General features: G+C 31.9%; 2 protein-coding genes across 2 annotated transcripts in view; both read right to left on the bottom strand.

Moving 5' to 3' along the window:
* The window catches only part of LOC145640098 (agamous-like MADS-box protein AGL27), a 33,649-nt gene extending 32,001 nt beyond the window's left edge, over positions 1–1,648 (bottom strand). The window contains exon 1 of the mRNA XM_081691411.1: positions 1,328–1,648. Within this exon, the coding sequence (XP_081547537.1) occupies positions 1,328–1,524 (197 nt within the window). The 5' untranslated portion in view covers positions 1,525–1,648. The remainder of the gene's footprint in view (positions 1–1,327) is intronic.
* A 9,687-nt stretch (positions 1,649–11,335) lies between these two features.
* On the bottom strand, positions 11,336–17,578 carry LOC145631613 (agamous-like MADS-box protein MADS4). Its single transcript, XM_081683764.1, has 8 exons — positions 17,306–17,578; positions 14,925–15,003; positions 13,574–13,641; positions 13,365–13,464; positions 12,427–12,468; positions 12,277–12,318; positions 11,759–11,892; positions 11,336–11,650 (listed from the first exon to the last, which is right to left on the bottom strand). Exons 1-8 carry the CDS (start codon positions 17,488–17,490, stop codon positions 11,572–11,574), a joined length of 729 nt encoding a protein of 242 aa, XP_081539890.1. The 5' UTR covers positions 17,491–17,578; the 3' UTR covers positions 11,336–11,571.
* Positions 17,579–18,881: the final 1,303 nt, after the last annotated feature.

The following is an 18,881-nucleotide window of genomic DNA, read 5'->3' as shown; positions in this document are numbered from 1 at the left end:
TGATGACATGACTCTAAGTAAAAAAATTATTCCCTTGAATTATGCAATTATGTTTGACGGTTTCCTAAAAAAATTCAAACAATTTAAATAAGGCAAAACTATTTATAAATTGTTTTTGAATTTAATGTTAAATTCCAAATATTCTTGTTTTCTTATTTTATGTAATTGCTTACATATGAGACTATCATATTAAAACGGAGGGAGTAATAAATGGTTGAATGATCAATCCAAATCATATCATAATCTATATACGAATAATTCTAGAGATGAAAGGAATAGTTTTTATGAAAGACAAAATCAATCAAAATCGAAATGTATATATATATGGTTGAAATTAAAAGTTAATAATAAATTAAAAATTACGGGTATTAATATTAGTAGTACTTGTAATAACTGTAATAATTATTCACTAAATGATGTTTCCTTTTTCATTTGCAGGTTTGCTACTAAAAAAGGAAAGTTTCAACACTTTCACACTACTATTTATAGTACTCCGTATAACGAACCAAACAATCCAATAAAAAAAAGAGCTTCAACCTCACGCTATCCAATGTAATATTAATATACTAATCACGAGATAAACAGTTAAACATTCAACTAACTTCATGATTAAGAGCAACTATATCATAAAATATTGCTAAAGTACGACTGTACGAGTAGTATATTATACCATTAATAATAAACACTCACGTGATTCTTGTTAAAGACAAGGAAATTAAAACTCAAAAACAATAAAAATCAATAATATATTTAAAAATAAATTTAAAAATTATACTATAATAATAAAAATACTCCGTAGTACTAATCAAATCACCACAGTTACATTATACTGTACCACTTCAGTTAAAGGATAACTCCAAAGGTTTTTATTTATTTAATTTCATTTTTTTTTGACGGGAAGAAGGTTAAAATTCTTTATAATTTCAATAATTCAGAATTGGAAGCACCGCCTCATAAATTGAAAAATATTTTTTAAAAATATATATTAAAATTGCCATAAAATTAAGCATAAAATTGGTGCAATTTTGTATTTTAAACTTAAAAAAATAAAAAATAGAAAATCGAAATTATTACAACAAAAAAAAAAAAATGAAAAACCAGCGCAGATCGAGCTTATTTATGTAACAAAAACCTAAAATCGCGCGAGTAGTAGTAAATAGAACTCTAAAATCCAAACGAAAATGCAAAGAAAATTCATCATGCCATTTATACAAACCAACAAAAACAAAAAAAAAAAAAAAAAAAAAAAAAAAAAAAACTGAAACAACATAATGATACAAAAACAAAATTAAATGAAATAAGAGTGAGAAAGAGGAAGAATACTAACTTGGAGGAAGAAGAGGAGCCGCTAACGAATTCGTAAAGGCGACCACGATTAGAGAAGACGAGAACCGCAACATCAACTTCACAGAGAACGGAAAGTTCTCGAGCCTTCTTGATCAATCCAGAACGCCGTTTTGAAAACGTTACTTGACGGCTGCTTTTATCTTCAATTCGCTTCATCTCAATCTTCCTTCTTCCCATCGCTTGGATCTCATACACTTATCTCTAATTTGGTTGAAGATGAGAAGTTGAATCAAGTTAATTATTATGAGAAATAGAGAAGAAACCCCAATATACTGTTTGGTTTTGTTGAGTGAGAGAGAGATAGGGAGCAATAAATTTTGACACACACAATTGGAGGACATGATTTTTTTGATTGGACGGATTTTTTAAACTACACGTGGTTTTTTTAATTATTTGGACTGGAGTGGATTTTGAGTACTTCCCTTTTTTTATGGGGTTTATCCTTTACCTATTTTCTATTTTTTTTATTCTTCCTATTTTTAGTAATTAAATTGCATCGGTATACGTTATTGTTTTTCTTTTAACATTATAAAATGTTTAATGTTGTGGAAGTGTTTTTGACACATCGCGTCATTATCTTCCTACGTTGTATACTTTGTACATGTAAATGTGACTAGGGGTGTACACCGGTTCAAAACCGGACCGGACCTGGACCGGACCTGTTAGGACCGGACCTGGACCGGACCTGTTAGGACCGGGACCTGAATCTGTTAATTTTAAGGACCGGAGACCGGACCTGATTCAACAAGTCCGGGTCAGGTCCAGACCTGAACAATCAGGTCGGGTCCGGGTTTGGACCTGATTGGACCTGTTTTTTTTTTTACTTAAAAAAAATCAATTTGAAAATAAAAAAAATACATGTTAACCAAATTCATCAGCTTTATATTGATGTTTAATATTAATTTCAGTTTTAGATTCTTCTTCTTCAGAAAAGGAAAAAAAAATTCAACTTCAACCTAGAAATTAAAACAAAAAATAAAAGAAAAAAAATAGGAAGCAATTAGCCAATTAGCACTCTTAGGCTCTTAGCAGGCAACAGCCGCAACACCGCAGCAGGAAGCTAGGAACCACCAGTCCACCACAACAGAACTTTAACCCAGATAAGGTGATCGTTGGGGTCGCCGGAATCACGCGATCTCGTGGTCGCGAATCTCGCAATCGCTAGAGCCACGCGTTCGATCTGGTGGTTGCGGTCGTCGCGATGGCCATGGTTTCTGCAATTGCGCGATCTGGTTGCCGTGGAGTTTGCGCGCGGTGGCTGATGCAACATGCAGGGGGTTTTTGCGGTGGGCGCTGGTGGTCGCCTGAGGGGAGCGTGCAGCCAAGGCAGGGTGTGCAGCGAAATTGAGGAGTTGAGGGTGTCGGCTGACGGGCTGAGAGAGTTAGTGAGTGAGGAAAGAGGGAGTTAGGGTTAGAAATGAAACTGATATTTGTTTTGATTTTTGAAAAAAAAAAACTTTTTTTTTTTTTTAAAAACTCAATTGTACCGGGTTTCAGGTCCAGACCTGAAAACCCCGGTTTTGGACCTGATCTGGACCGGGACCGGAAACCTTGAATTCCAAGGACCGGGACCGGACTTGAAACTACAGGTCCGGGTCAGGTCCGGTCCCAACAGGTCCGGATCAGGTCGGTTTTCAGGTCCGGTCCTGTTTATGTACACCCCTAAATGTGACTGTAATAAATAGTTCTATCACTCATTGTAGGTTTTATTTTATTTATTTTATTTTATTTTATTTTATTTTGGGTCTTATTGTTCCGTTTGAAAACAAATGTCTTATTTTAACTCTTTGTACAATTTACATGAGCCATCTTAACTTATTACTCCATATTAATTTATAACTAAAAAAAAAATTCAATTATGTAGATATTTGTTAAATACTTGATATCAACTTTATATAACTATGCTTACTAAGGGTCTGTTCTCATTAATTGAACTGAACTAAGCTGAGCTGAACTGAACTGAACTGAATATTTTATAAGAGAAGAAAATTAGGAGCTGAACTGAACTGAACTAAACTAAACTGAACTGAGTTGAGCTGAATTGAACTGAACTGAGCTGAATATTTTATAAGAGATGGAAATTATAAGCTGAACTGAACTAAACTAAACTAAACTGAATTGAGTTGAGCTGAATTGAACTGAACTGAGCTGAATATTTTATAAGAGAAGGAAATTATGAGCTGAACTGAACTGAATTTCAACGTAAGAGAACAGGCCTTAAAAATTAAAATATTACTCCCTGCGTTGTTTATTTAAGTGTTTCAAATTTGACGTTAATACTATTCATATGCATCGCTTTAACCGTGCTTTATGTTGGAATTGTTGTTGCCCTTGTTGGAGTTATTTCTTTCCAAAATAAAATTTCAAGTCTAGTTTCATTTTTGCTTCAAAATATCAATAACCAAATTTGCAAATATTAATTAGTTGACTTTTTGGCCATAATTATTTCTTTCTATTACCATTTTAAGCCGCCTAACCATGCATATTTGAGGCTAAGTACATAATGCTTGATTGCTTGTGATTACTCAATTAAAGGTATTTAATTGATACTCCTGGACTTGGGCATGCATGATTGCCGTGAATGGCTTCCTTCTTTGGTTAGAGCAACCTTAACCATGAATAAATAAAATTGTTTGGGTTACTATTTGAATAAAATAATGTAAAAAAATTAGGTGATGGTGAATAGTGGAATGAACAAGTATGAATGTCCAAACCATTCATGGAAATTGTTTGTCCATCCATGAGATTATAATATTATTATTTATGTATGTATTTTAATTTTTAATAAAAGATAAATTGAGGTGTGGTAGGTGAATAGTAATATAAATACTTTTTTTTTTAATTCATGATTAAGAGGAGGATTTTGAAAATTATTTGTTTGATTTATGTATATGAGAGAGAAAATATTTTTTTAATGAATAGTAACATGAACAGTTTTTTTTTTTTGTTCATGAATAAGGATGCTCTTACTACTCCACTATAAATTGAAGTCCCCTCCACTTCATAAGGACACACAAAAAAGATATATATAGTAACAGATTTCTCTTCTTCACTCCAAAATTGTTACACAAAATTATAGTACTCGTATCTTGTTTGGGCGTTGATTAAAGTGTTCTCAATCTAGCTCTCCGTAGTACATCGAAGAGTCGTGTACACCTAGAGGTCGATAGCTATGAGTCTGTGTGTACAAGTACGGGACAAATTCGACTTTAGGACAGTGATTCTATGTCATGCCACGACATTATATTAGATAAGTTTGTTCTATTATTAATTGTTATTAGTCATAATTCCTACACTTTAAATCTTAAGATGAGATGTAATCAATGAATACTTGTTAGAACTTAGAATCACCAGCATGGTTTCCAAATATCAACTTAAATTTATACCTATTGATAATTAAATATATCATTAGTTAAAATTATGCATTGACAAGTGTAACGGTCAAATTGGGACGACACTTAAATAAAAACGAATGGAGTATATATAAAATAAATTTCTACATTAGGTTACGTGCCTAATTAAAATGGAATGTTTTTAGAGGGAAAAGTTAGTTTTTCTAAATCATGGAAAATGTATCTCGTATATGGAATACTTCTTCCATTCTCTTTTAAGTCACACGTCTTTTATGATGTTTGACAACATACGAGTTTATCAATCAAAAGTACTAATAAATGTAAGTTACAAAAATTAATATTATGATAAAATATATAATAAGACAATTCAAACAAGATCTCGCATTATTGTAACTATAATTTACAATTCACCAAAAATAGTGAAAATATTATTTATGATACAGTATCAAAAGTCAAAACATTTCAATTAAAAAAGAACAAACAAAGCATATATATTGAGTTTTTGACGGTTTAAAAATTGGAAAATATAAATCAAATTAGTTTTCCAATATTTTGCTCACTATCAAAAAAAATGTAGAGGAAAAAAATTAAGAGAACTTTGTGTAAAACCGATTAACTGATCTTTCATATGAAACACTGTACCAAGCTAAGTTTGTGAGCCTCCTCAATAATCATTTAGATTTATTTTCTTAATTAGTTAAAAATAGTGGTCAGGCTTAGAGATGGCACTGGGTCGGGACCCAGCACTATAAAAAACATGGCACGATTTAGACCGGCTCGGCACATTACTGTGCATGTGGACCTCCTTTATTTGGGATAAGCACGATTAGGCATGGCACGATCGGGCCAGCACAACAAAGTATGCTAAACTCAATGTAATTTTGCTTAGGCACGCAAGCCAGACACGATTACACGTGTCAACCTTTTGAAAACTTCGGACCGACACGGTACAAAATTCATGGGCTGGGCCTAACTAACCCCAAAGCACGTGGACCCGACTCGGATCAGAGCCATCTTTAGTGAGGCTGATATGCAAGCGAAACTTGTGATAAAATTTTAAATTAATGTTCATGCTCCGTCAATGGGGCAGTTGTCTACCTCTCTATTTTACAACATGCTTGTGTTGTGTCAATTTGATTTTGTAATGTCCAATTAAAAATGTTTAGATTTCTCTAATTAGTTATAAAAGTAAGCAAGTTGATGCTCAATCTAGTCCATCACTCTTGTAGGAAAATATTAAAAAGACATTCATACTCCTCCCATGAGTCATAACCCATCATTTTTGACATACACTAACCTATACTTCGTATTTTGTGTTTAAGTTGAACTAAACGTGACCTATATATAGTAAGTAAAACCAACACTAACAAACGTGGCCTATGTATTTAGTACTTAAGTAAAACCAAAGCTCAGAGCTTAAAAAAACCAACACTAGAAAGATAAATTCTCGATGAAGCTTTTTGAAAACTCCCAACTTAAAATAAAAATAGGTAGCTTAATTGCTTTGCAGCCTTGCACAAATATATAAACAATAAAGTCGAAGAGATGAATTGAACACTATCATCCCAAAAGACGAGTGAGTAACTTAAATTTTATTAAGCAATCCAAATATAACCGACTTTCAACTTTTTGAATTTATATTTTATGAAGCAATCCAAATATAAATAAATTCAAAAGTTGAAATTCGGTTGGTTGAATAATAGGAGGGGATTGGTGCATATCAAGCGGTGGCCTGGGAAGATAATGTCATCGAAGCCGCAATGTGCAGTGGCCTGACGACTGTTTTCTAAGTCAGTCTACTTTGATTACTCTCTTTTGGTACTCAACTACGACTACACAACTTGGCAAATGGCTATATTCTACGAGTACTATTCTCTCTTTTCTACGAAGTAGGTTTTAGGGCTTATTCTCATACGTTTATTTTTAGTTCAGTTTAGCTCATCTTCTAATTTCCTTCTCTTATAAAATATTTATTTCACTTCAATTTAGTTCAGCTCATTTCAGCTAAGTTCATTCAATGAGAACATGCCCTTAGTGATGTTATCGAGCCGGAACCTTTAATAAATTTAACCGATTTAAATTGCGATCTAAGTCTTTAGAAATTTCAGTTCAAAGTGTTTTTAATAGAGTACACACTTACTCTAGATTAGACCAGAAATTGTGAGCTAGGCCCTTTAATTAATATTTGGAGTCTGACAATTTAAGTAATCCTATTGAGGTTGTTGCCCCCAAAACTTATGAAGAAATTGACACATATATATTTTACAAAGATTACTGTTTCTGCAAAATCCACATTTTCTTTATCTCCTTGTTGGTCAGCTTTGTGGAAGTCTCACTCAACAGTGAGAACACGCCTTGGCTTGGCTTCGGGTGGTCCCTATTTCTGGGGTGGGTCAAACGATGAACGCTAAGGCTTATTGATGTGTGTTGTGTTATTGATAGGGTGTTCCTTTGTTCTCTATTTCAACATCGTGCATTGCTTGATCTAGGGTATTTGTCGGAGTTATTTCTGGGAATCATGCGGTTTCATGTGCTGGTATGGGGGTATTAAACATTGCCAAAATGTTATTCAGGTTACCCTTTTTTATATTTGTTATCGGTCTGAAAATTTAAACAATAAAAGAGGTTGACTTTGAGTTGTCTGCGAAACAATAGGGCAAATGTATTACTTTTCTTTTGGGAACAAGGTCGCGATGTGTGTTGACTTGATGACAAGGTCTTCATATCTGACTTAGTTTGGGTTGTCTGACTTTTTACTTAGGCGAGTTGTGACTGATACGGCTCATTGTAAGGTGGTCAAATATGAAGTTAGTTGTCGGGCAATTGGATACTGTTTCATTCTTTTCTCTTTCTCTTTCTCTTCTCTTGGAGAATTAGAGAAGGAGGTTGTTGCGTTGTTGAAGCAGATTCAAAAGTTCTCGAACACTCAAGACATTGCGGCACATGTTGTTGCCCATCTCTTCCCCAAGATAGAATTAATATAACTAAAGGAGTGGTGACCCAAATTATATCTCGCTTCCTACTAGTTTTTTATAAGTTGTGTTGTTTGGTTAATAATAATAATAATAATAATAATATGGAGTATTAAAGCTTTTGAAAAAATGGAGTGATAAAAAAATATGGAGTAAAAAAAAGGCTAGCTGGTTGTTTAAAAATTACTCCCTCCGTCTCTTTATTTTTGCCCAATTGCTATTTTTTAAGTCAAATTTTGAAAACTTTGACCATAATTTACCGTTAATTTGCAAAAGATAATATAATTATGAATTTATGAGTGGTCTTGTTAGATTCGTCTCTTTATATATTTTATTAATAACATGATTTTATAATTTTTCCATATATAAACTGCATCTATACTCCGTAATGTTTTAAGACGCTTTTTTTTTATAATAGATTTTAAGACGCTTTTTGAAGAATGTATACAGTCAAATAGGGCAAAAAAATAAAATAGGGTCAAATGGAATAGTTGAATAGAGGGAGTCAAAAATAAAAGCGGGGGAATCTTACAAGTACTATAGTTAAATGCATCCAATAATGTAAGGTGGACATTTTATCCTTTTTGATATTCTTGCTATTTTTCGCCTAACGTGTCACTATTAGTCTATTGTTATTGTTGGATTGAGACGGTTCATGGTTGCTTACGGAGTCCTTGCTGTCTTTATTTTTTTTATTTTTTTATTTGATTTATTTAATAATAAAAAGCCAATTTATATATGTAGTATGTCTTTATTTTTACATCTGAAAAAATTAAATACTACATTTGTTTTATATTATTTACAACGATTTGATATAAAGTAGAGATGAAAAATGTCTAATATGCAAATAATATGAAATGGGGATAGTATATAAATATAATATACTTCGGGTCTGTTCTGTTTACCTTATTTTCACTTATTTCAGGTTTAATAAGTTCAATTAAGTTTAGATAAGGGTTAATAAGTTCAGATAAGGGTTAATAAGTTCTAAATCAACGTTCTCGTCACCTTATTTCCACTTATTATATTTATATAGAGTTGTTACTAATCAAGATTGCTTTTCACTTTTTTTTTTTGTAAATTTTTATGCGTTTTATTATCATGATTTCATATAAGAATAAAGTAACATTTGCATGAAAAATAAAATTAAAGTAACGTTATACTCATAAGAAGAAGGAGATGATGAGAATGATGATGGTGAGAATGATGATGATGAAGCATTAGAAGATTAAAATTTTGTTTGGTGTTATTGCAATATACACTTTTGCTTGTTTCAGTGTTTATTTTTTTAAATATTTGAAATTATCAAAATGCTAATATTTTCATATTTTATTGCTTTTATTTTAATATATTGTTATATATATACTCATATTTCCAATATGTTACACAATATGTTTCAAGAATGACAAATAATGTCTAATAAAGTTGTTAATAAGGTCAAATAAGTGAAAATAAGTGTTAATATGGTGTAATAAGTTCAGATAAGGGTTGATAAGTTCATATAAGTTCAGATAAGTAAAAATCAGGTGAATATAACACACCCTTCCTCCGTCCCCCTTTGATAGTCCTTCATGGACATTTTTCACGGGAATTAATAAACAGTTCAGTTCAGTTCAGCTGAGTTCAGTCAATGAGAACAGACCCTAAATGCATATATAATAAGGTAAGATGAAAAACTCTACTATACTAGCACCTCTCACAGATCAGGCTCCTAAGCATTTTGTTGTTAATAAATAAATAAATAAATATATATATCAGTTGACACGTTTCCTTAGTCACGTTTGCCAATGCACTTATTCAATCACTAATATATTTAATTATCAATAAGCAAAAATTATAATAAGTTGATATTTTGAAAGTATATAACGTGACGAATCTAACAAGATCCCACATGACTATATTTTTCATTATGTATAAAACACAAAACACAGTCAAAGGGAGATGTGTGAATAGTGTTAAAGTCAAAAACGTGTCAACTAAATAAAAACAGAGGTAGAATATATATAAGGCAAGGAGAAAGACCTTACAGTACTTCAACCCTCAGTCCCTCAAAGTTTTTTTAGTCTGGTATTTACAGGTCAGACACTTAAAGAATGAGGGGAAGGGTAAAGATTACTCGTTTATGTACCATAAACCAATATTTCTTCGTACTCGGACATCGCTTTCCTTTTATGGAAACCACGTGTCTTTTTGCCTCCATAAATGCAAGTTGCAAATATCTTTGAATTGGGGAAAGTACATTAAAACAAAAAGGAAAATATGTGGTAGAAAACAAAAACCCATTTATTGGCCTAGTCTAATCAAGTTGGTGAGACATTGCTTTCTCACATAAATAGTACTGGTGTAGAAGGAAAAAAAGCAACATGGGCCGCATTAGAAGTATTTAATTGGGCTTCATTATTGGGCCATGTATGAGCAGCCATTGAGTCCAGTAAGAAGGATCACGCATCAAACATTGATGTTGGTCCAATAATAAGCCCACATTCCTTATCATGTCATATTTTACTTGCTTGAGCTTGTAAGGTCCATATACTTTTGTTTTCACAGAAGATTTTTAAGGTCACAAATTTCAATGCTAGATTTCAACCATTTTTAGCAAAACTTATGATGAGGCTTAAGTTTTCTATATTTGGAAAAAAAAATTATTTATCTTCTGTAAATAGTAAAAATACAGAGAGTACTTTTTTTTTTTTTGAATAGAAATACACAGAGTACTTTGTAATACATTAAAGAAACATGATCCAATCAGAGTAACAATCTATATCCTAACGAATCCACCAATTTAGGCTATAGGCTACAGGCTATATTGAGCCAAGTCCCTCAAGTGGGGATGATGAGGTTAAAAATAGAGGTGATCAAGTTGAGTTCATGGCCTGACCCGATTTTGGATGGGCTTTGGACATATTTTTCCGGCCCAAAATCAGGTCGGGCTCACCCCGGCCTGATTTCTTAAAAATTTTGGACGGGTTTAGGGAATCAATTTAATGCAATATTAATTGATTTTTTGGCCCGGTCCGAAATTGGCTCGAAAAACCCGTATGAATCGCGTAGCTTGGATGGGTTTGGACACACATTTTCCGGCCTGAAATTTTTGCTCGGCTTGACCCGATAAATGGGCATATTATTTTTACCTTGGCCCGGCCCAGCTCATACATTGATCACCTCTAGTTAAAACACACTTTCAAAGTGGATCTAATGAGTTCTTTCAAAAAAAAAAGTGGATCTAGTGAGATTTGAGCAATTATACATGAGCTTTGATGTTAAATCTTTTCACTAATAAATAAACTGCTATTTAAAGTGTTATACTGTATGTTTATTTAGGTGGTCTAAAGACCAAGAAAAAAAAAAAAAAACACTCTATTTTAATTACTCCGTATAAACTATAATGGATCATCCAATCATGATGTTATTTATACTTTCGATAACTTGAACATTTCACTTAAATCATCAACAGCAATTAGTTGAGTTTTTCAGATTTAGTTTGAGGTGTTAGAACTTAGAACCAACCAAATTATGAGATTTCACGCATACTGAACTAACCCAGGAATTCAACAGACTAATAGAAATACTTCGTAGTTGGTTAGATAATTAGATTATGAACACTCATACAGTCATACAACAATACTTATGTATTAGTGATGTACAAAAGCTTAAGATAAGAAAGCAATATTACTAGTTACTAGTAAATATTCCATTTGTAGACAAGGTTTATCCAAAGTACAAAAATATAACAGCAAATAATGTTAAGAGTTGTTCTTACACACAAACACACAATAATCATATACTTTTGGTCTTGTGAATTATGACAAGAGAATTAAACACTCAGCATATATATGGATTACAAGCTCGAATTCACAGCCATTTATATGAAGCCTTTGTAACTAAGGACAAAGGCATGTTCAAGGTAGCCAATTTGGTAAGAAATTGTTGGCATTAGCTCCTGCTGCGGCTGCTGCACTTACTGGATCAGGCTGGTAACTGCAATTCCATACAATATTAGCCTAACTAACTAGGTAATACCGTAATGCCCGTGCAATGCTCGGTTTATTATAATTGATATAGGAGACGCTAAGGTGGAATACGTACCCCATTTGTAGTGTTGGTTCACAGTCAAGAGGGTGAAAGAAGGTATCATCATGAGGTTGAGCAGGCTGTCTACCGTAACCAACATCTTGCACATTCCCCCATTGAAGAGAACTTGCTTGGTTTGCTTCAATCAACTGCATCAATTTCATGTAACGTAACATGAATAAGGATACACTACAACAATAGTTTTACTCGAGAGAGCCTTGGTTACTCTTTAAGATAATCTAGTGGCATTTTTGTAAATGAATTAACAAAATATCTCAGCATGTCATTTTCGTAAATAAATCACATTTATGATACCTGCATTTTTACAAAAGTTGTTGATTTATTTACAAAAATGCCACTAAATAGACACTTTACTTGTTTATCGGCAAGATAAAACTTGTATTTCTTCGTTTTATTCGAGTCTATGTACAATTAAATTTTGCGAGAGCTACTAATATGAAAACTATATATGCATCCAGATGAAGGTAAATTGATGTAGGGGGACGGAATAAAAAGGAAGATAAGGTACGCACCCTTTGTTTTAGAGTTCTGTTTGCTTCATTAAGCATATGTTCCTGCAGCAGCAAAGATATTCTACTCAGCAAAGGTAATGGTTTTGGTGATAATTGGTAAGAATTTGTGGTTCCTCGAAAATTTTTATTAGCTACTGGTAGCTAGTTTACCTTCCTTTGTAGATCAGTGAGTTGATCCACCATGCACTGTGTCTGCAAGAAATAGAATGTAAAAAAGAAATCGAAAACAGTAAGATGAAAAGCCATGAACAATTTTGTTATAAATACGCACATATACTACATGGCCTATCAATTGAGCTAGGCCGAGCAGGCTAGTTTCAAAATATTGTAGCACTCTCTCGAGGGTGCCCCAGTTTCTCATGGTGAGAAACAAATTTTATTTCTCATCTGGTATTTTTGTAAATAAATCAACAACTTTATTCAACCGTGGAGCCCACAATAATGAAAAAGTTGTTGATTAATTCACTAAAACCCCATGAGAAACAAATTTCGTTTCTCACCATGAGAAACAGGGATTTTCTCCTCTCTCTAGTCGTTTATAGAGAGAAGACTACAAGGACTAAGCTACGCATTAATCTCGGTCAAATTTTACACTTCCGTTTAGCTTAAGGAGATGATGACAATGCTAGTAGAATCCAAGTACAGTTTCTCTTACAATTCAATCATATGTTAGAATGATTTATCGCGAAAGAAACATAATATTATTCCTCCAAGATGCCAGGTTTCTTTGTTAACATGCACCTCACCAACTAGAAATGTATAAGGCAAGGGTATAATTTCAATACCCTAATGAATCGGTTCAATTTTTGAAAGTATATCAAAACATCATTCAACAATTAGCTTAGCTAGCTGCGTTACCTCCATGCATACCCTAATATCTATGTAGACCATAAAAGTAACATAATATCAACCAGAACCTACACTTTAATATAAATGATACTACTTATTGAGTTATTGTAGAGTTCAAGTATTTTATACTTTCTTCATTGTAAGAAAAAGTATAAACTTGCAAACCATATTCTTCCAATATACGAAGTAATTTTCACCAATTATAAGCATGTAAAAAGGCAAGGATATCGGTTTAGTACCCTAATTGATCTGATCTGCTTCAGTGACATATCAAGCTGTCTTTCAAGAGATTCAAGCTCCTTGCTGCTTAGAGGACCAAGATCTTCTCCCATAAGATTCCTAACAATAGTATGTGAGAAAACATAATAGCTTTATTTCATGCTCGTAACAACAAATTTTATTCAAAGAACAGTTGACATGTATTAACTAGCAGATCCCTCTGACCTACCTATGTGTCCGCTGCAGGGACTCATAACGCGCTTTAAGCTTTAGGTACTCTTGCTGGCTACTTATTTCCTTCATTCATTACAACCAAGGAGAAACATTAATACACTAAATAAGTTAGGAAAGAATTGATTATTAATATACATAGAACTGAAAAGATTCACTCAATAAATCCAATATATACTAGCATTATGTTGAAAAGATAAAATGACTAAAAGAATAGATTAATCGAATAAACTTAATGAACACAATTGGATGTGTTACAAGACAAGTAGAGCTTGTGTATTTTTGTATGATTGATGCATTGATCCTTAATCTTGTACTTAATAGTTGTCTGCTACTTCCCAATACAAAAGCAAGATGCATGCATCATATTATGGCATTAATTTATTTTTTCCCTATCATATATACTTCAAAAGGCAAAAGTGGATTAGGGATGAAAATTTGAAAAACTTGAATTCAAGTTAATAACTAATCATTATTATTAGTACAGAACAAAAATCCAAATTGTTAATATTTTTCTAGAAACTAACATGCTATAAGTTAAAAAACTAAAGGTAAAAGTATTAGTCAATAGCACTTTAGGGTTTACATTCCACCAATGGCATGAAATTAAGCAAGCAATATTGGTGCCATAAATGAGAAATCATACATTTGTTTGGTTTATAAACAAGCTTAAATAAAAGTAACATAATTGAATGTACTTAAACTTGTTACACTTCATTCTACCTCTAAGGCTCTAATCAATATTCCCTCCAAACCATTTAATCCAACCATTTTTAACTAACTTTGTACATATTTTTATCTTCACCGACCACTTAGAATATCAATGTTATATTACTTGTAAGTTTAAAATTGCCAATATAGAGTATGTCAGTTTGGAATACCCATACAATAATTAACAACTTATAAATCAGCTTGTTTAACATTATAAACTGCTTAAGTGGGAATGTAGGAAATTTGTATTATAAATTCTACCAATCATCTTGTGTAAGCCAAAATCTCATCAAGAGTCATCATATCCATTACGAGCATAATCAATCAATTTTTTAAATAGTAATGTTGATTTCTATTTCCAAATCATTATGATATGGCTTCTAATTCTTCAATTCTAATGACCTCATTTTTCCTTCTCTTGGTTATCTCAATTTCAAATTCATTGTCAATTTCCAACTTACTTGTAGCCATTTTGCTCCTAGCCTAGAGGCCCTAGACATGGTCAGTCACTCGAGATTCCAGTCATTTTCTGAACATATTATGAGTATGCTCCTTGAATTTTCAACAAATTAAGCAAAAATGAAATGTAAACAAGACAATTATGAGAAGAAAAAAAAATTCGTAGGTAATTTACATACCAGGGCCTCTCTTGTAGAGACGGTGTTGTCTGGGGGTCCATAGTTGCTCTTTTGATACCTCTCTAGAGTCTTGAGCATGCTAGAAGGCAAAGAATGTATAGACTATAGAGTAAGAAACTTCGATTGAGATATATATTCAAAAATAGAGATTTTTGGAAAATATTCAAAACCATTAGACCTTTTATGGTCATGTTATAGTAATACACTCTAACATGAGATTGTCTAGAGAAGATTACACAATTCATATGATCAATAATTCAGTATGAGACACGCATATGGTATACGTATGCTGCAGAATGAAAGCAATAAATCAAGCTAAACAATTCTTCAGCATGCAGCTTTGTTCTACTTGTTAAAGCAATCATGGTAGTAAGAGTTAGAGACCAAGCATGACAAATTGACAAGTAGCTCTTGCATCAATTGCAAGTTTTCTAATGCAGTTTGCAAGAAATTAAAAAACTAGCATGCTTATATCTTGTTACCTAGCTAAGTGTGGCTTCTTAAGAAATAGTGTTCTTCCAATTGATATCTTCCAATTGCAGACAACTATTGTTCTCTAGGGCACACGAAGCTTTAATCGACATTTATAAGCTTTAATCGACATTTATAATTAAAATTGATTTTTTTTTTTAATCTCCAACCATCCAAAAACATTACAATCAGTAAAATTTAACTACCATAAAATAGGGTGTAAAATTTCTTTTTAAAAAAAAAAAAAAAAAATACACTATATTGAATCTTGTTGATAGACACAGAACTCATAAGACGAGCCAAATGCATATATTAGATCGATTTCCTAAAAAAACAAGACTAAACTTTTGAATTAACTTTTGAGTTTTCTAAACAAAGAAAACTTCCAAATATTAATGAAAATAAAAACCAAACACCAAAATTATTTCATGTACAAAAATCACATGGATCTCCAGGGAAATATGATTGGATAATATGTGTGGATACCAAAGACTTCAACCCCTTGTCATCTTAGCTGTTTGTTTCATGAGGCTTCACAAAACCCAAAATATAAAAGCAAAATAAAGTCTTGAAACCCAAAATACAATTAAGTATTTCAGATGGATTATGCTAAAAATCTACTGGTTTCTTGCTGAAATAATGATTATCTTGTCTCATTCTCTTAAGAGATCAAGAGATTGTCCAAAAAATATTAAATCAACTCAAAATTTACAGATCTAAGAATATCAGAAGAAACTCCTGTAAATCTGAAATTTCAGAAACCTGGAAATTTTGAAATCAGAAATTTAAAGAAAAATAGAAAACCCTAATGATACAAAAAAGTTTTGTATTTTTCAGCAATAATTAATTTTTCAAGTAAAAAAAAAAAACAAAAAAGTCAAAACCACCACAAATCTAGGCATCAGCTGTAATTATGAAAGGTAATTAATTAATTAATTCGAGATGGAAATCCCAAATGATTACCTTAAACCTAGGATGAATCATTTAAAAAGAAGCCCTAAAAAATACAAAAATTGAGCACATTCAAGAACGTAAAGCAGCTGATAAATTGTTTTACTGTATATATTACTGTACATAAAAAGGTGGTTGAAAATTTAACATAACTCAAACTTGTTTGAACGATATTTGCTTTGACGGAAATTGATTTAACTATTACTTAAATCTTCCTCTCCAAATAAATGAAAAATTAAAAATACTCAATTATGAAAACCCAAGATCTTTAAAATTGATATGTTATAAATAAATTTGCTTTAAAATTGTAAGGTGAACCAAAGATTAAGCTCCAGAAAAGAAAATTCAAAATAAAGAATTTGTTGCAAGAGACTAATTAAAAAAGCAAGAGAGGAAGTGAGAAGAAAAGTAGGAAGAAGATGAATTAATACAAAGTTTGGTTTAGCATAAAAATGGAACCAAAAAAACAGAAAAAGAAGGTTAGGAAATAGAGGCTATTGTTAGTAAAACCAAACACAGGACAAATATTACATGAGACCAGATCTAATGCTATTCAAAACTAAACACACAAAACACAAGAAATTAAAATTTAAAATTAAAAAAAAAAACTCAAACTCCCATTTCAATTTTTTAAAAATAAAAATAAGGGAATACACAAAAAAAACTGCTAAAAACGCTGAGACATTCACTAAAACGGAAACCTATGCCCTTCTTTCCCACCTCTTTCTCAAGATCCTTAAAAACTTCAAACAAAATTTCTTCTTTTATTTTTCTTTACATATAAAAAAGCAAACTTTATTGATATAAGTATGTAGGTAGTTTAGTCTTCTAAAATTGTTTTAGACAACAAAAACGAAGCTTTAAGGTGATTTGGGGTCGGCTAACATGAATCGTCATTCGGAATCATATATCCGAGGGCGAATTTTGAAAAGAAAAGGGGGAAAGGTGTAAAAACAAACCTAGGGCTACTGCAAAACTCATAGAGTTTTCCTCGATTGGAGAAGATGATAAGAGCAACTTCAGCATCACAAAGTACAGAAAGTTCATAAGCTTTCTTCAAAAGACCATTTCTTCTCTTTGCAAATGTTACTTGTCTGTTGATCTTGTTTTCAATCCTCTTCAACTCCACTCTTCCTCTCCCCATTTTCTTCTACTTTTTCTCTCTCTACTCTCAATAACAAAGAAAGCTAGCTCCTTTCTTTTTATTCAGGAATTTGTTTGTTTTTTTTTTTTTTTTTTGATGAATTATTTCATGAGGGGACTTTATTGAATTAGATGTATGATACCCTTAATCTCTAATCATGAATTGATAGCATTTGTTTGTTCAATTAATTACTTTTAGGTAAATAAAAGGGAAAAGAAAAAAAATGAAATAATTGTGGGCCAATGATACCATGTACTAGTTGAGATTTTTTTGATGGAACTTGTCCTAGATTCCTAGCTACTTAAGATTATTGGAGGTATAAATTAAATTGGGGTGGTAATTACTTTGGATGTAAAAAGTTATACAGGATATTTTTTGAAGGGTCCTTATAAATCTTAAAATGTTTTGTTTTAGTGTTTACGGGTACTTGCAATAACACAAAGATTTTTACACACTTTTTTGGTCATATATTTTAAAGAGAATATTTGTGCGAGTTTGTGAAGCGCTCTTTACACTTAACCTATTTGAATAGAACTTACTCAATAAAAGATTTAATTGGGCCTAATTAATTAACCCTGATTTAGTGATTTCATCTTATCTTTACTCCCGATTGGACATAGTTAACCATGAATAGACCTGATTTACCTTGAAACTTATTAGTTATTACGGAGTATGTTTTTCAAAGTGAATAAAATTCACACGCACTAAAGGCAAAAAAAAACCTTTTTAACTCAATTTTTTTATTTGAGCAATTTTTTAACCCACTTCTAAAGTATTGTTTCCAAACATCATGTACATATTATCTCCATATACATCTAATAATTTACACCAATTCAATCACTCTCATGTTTTATCCACTTTTTTTTTTCCCCTTAAACCTACCTACCTTTTATTCTATTTTTTTTACTCGCATTTTCATACTTACCTAAAAACAAATATGCTCGGTAAAAACTTTTCCCATATTGCTCTACTAAAATATCATATACAAATTAAACATTATATTTGTATAACATTTATAGATACATCTTAGGGTCTGTTCACATTTACTGAAATGAGCTGAATTGAACTGAACTGAACTGATTGGAGTTGAACTGAACTGATTGGAGCTGAACTGAATATTTTATGAGAAAGGGAAATTAGGAGCTGAACTGAACTGAACTAAATTGATTGGAGATGAACTGAACAGAATTGATTGGAGTTGAACTGAACTAAACTGAAATTAAGTAAATGTGAACAAACCCTTAATATTAATAGTCTAATATGTGTGATTACAAGTGTGAAAGTCATATGTGTTAGTTGCAACTAAAAGCCAAAGGAGGTATATATATGACTATTTACAAAAGGTAAGACTTTCAACTAAAATTGAAATTTTACTAGGTTTTTTTTTTTTT

The sequence above is a fragment of the Chenopodium album genome, chromosome 1, assembly GCF_948465745.1.
Source record: "Chenopodium album chromosome 1, dcCheAlbu1.1, whole genome shotgun sequence".
Classification (NCBI taxonomy): Eukaryota; Viridiplantae; Streptophyta; class Magnoliopsida; order Caryophyllales; family Amaranthaceae; genus Chenopodium; species Chenopodium album.
The sequence above is the reverse complement of the archived record's forward strand: the minus strand, read 5'-3'. Positions and strand labels throughout refer to the sequence as shown.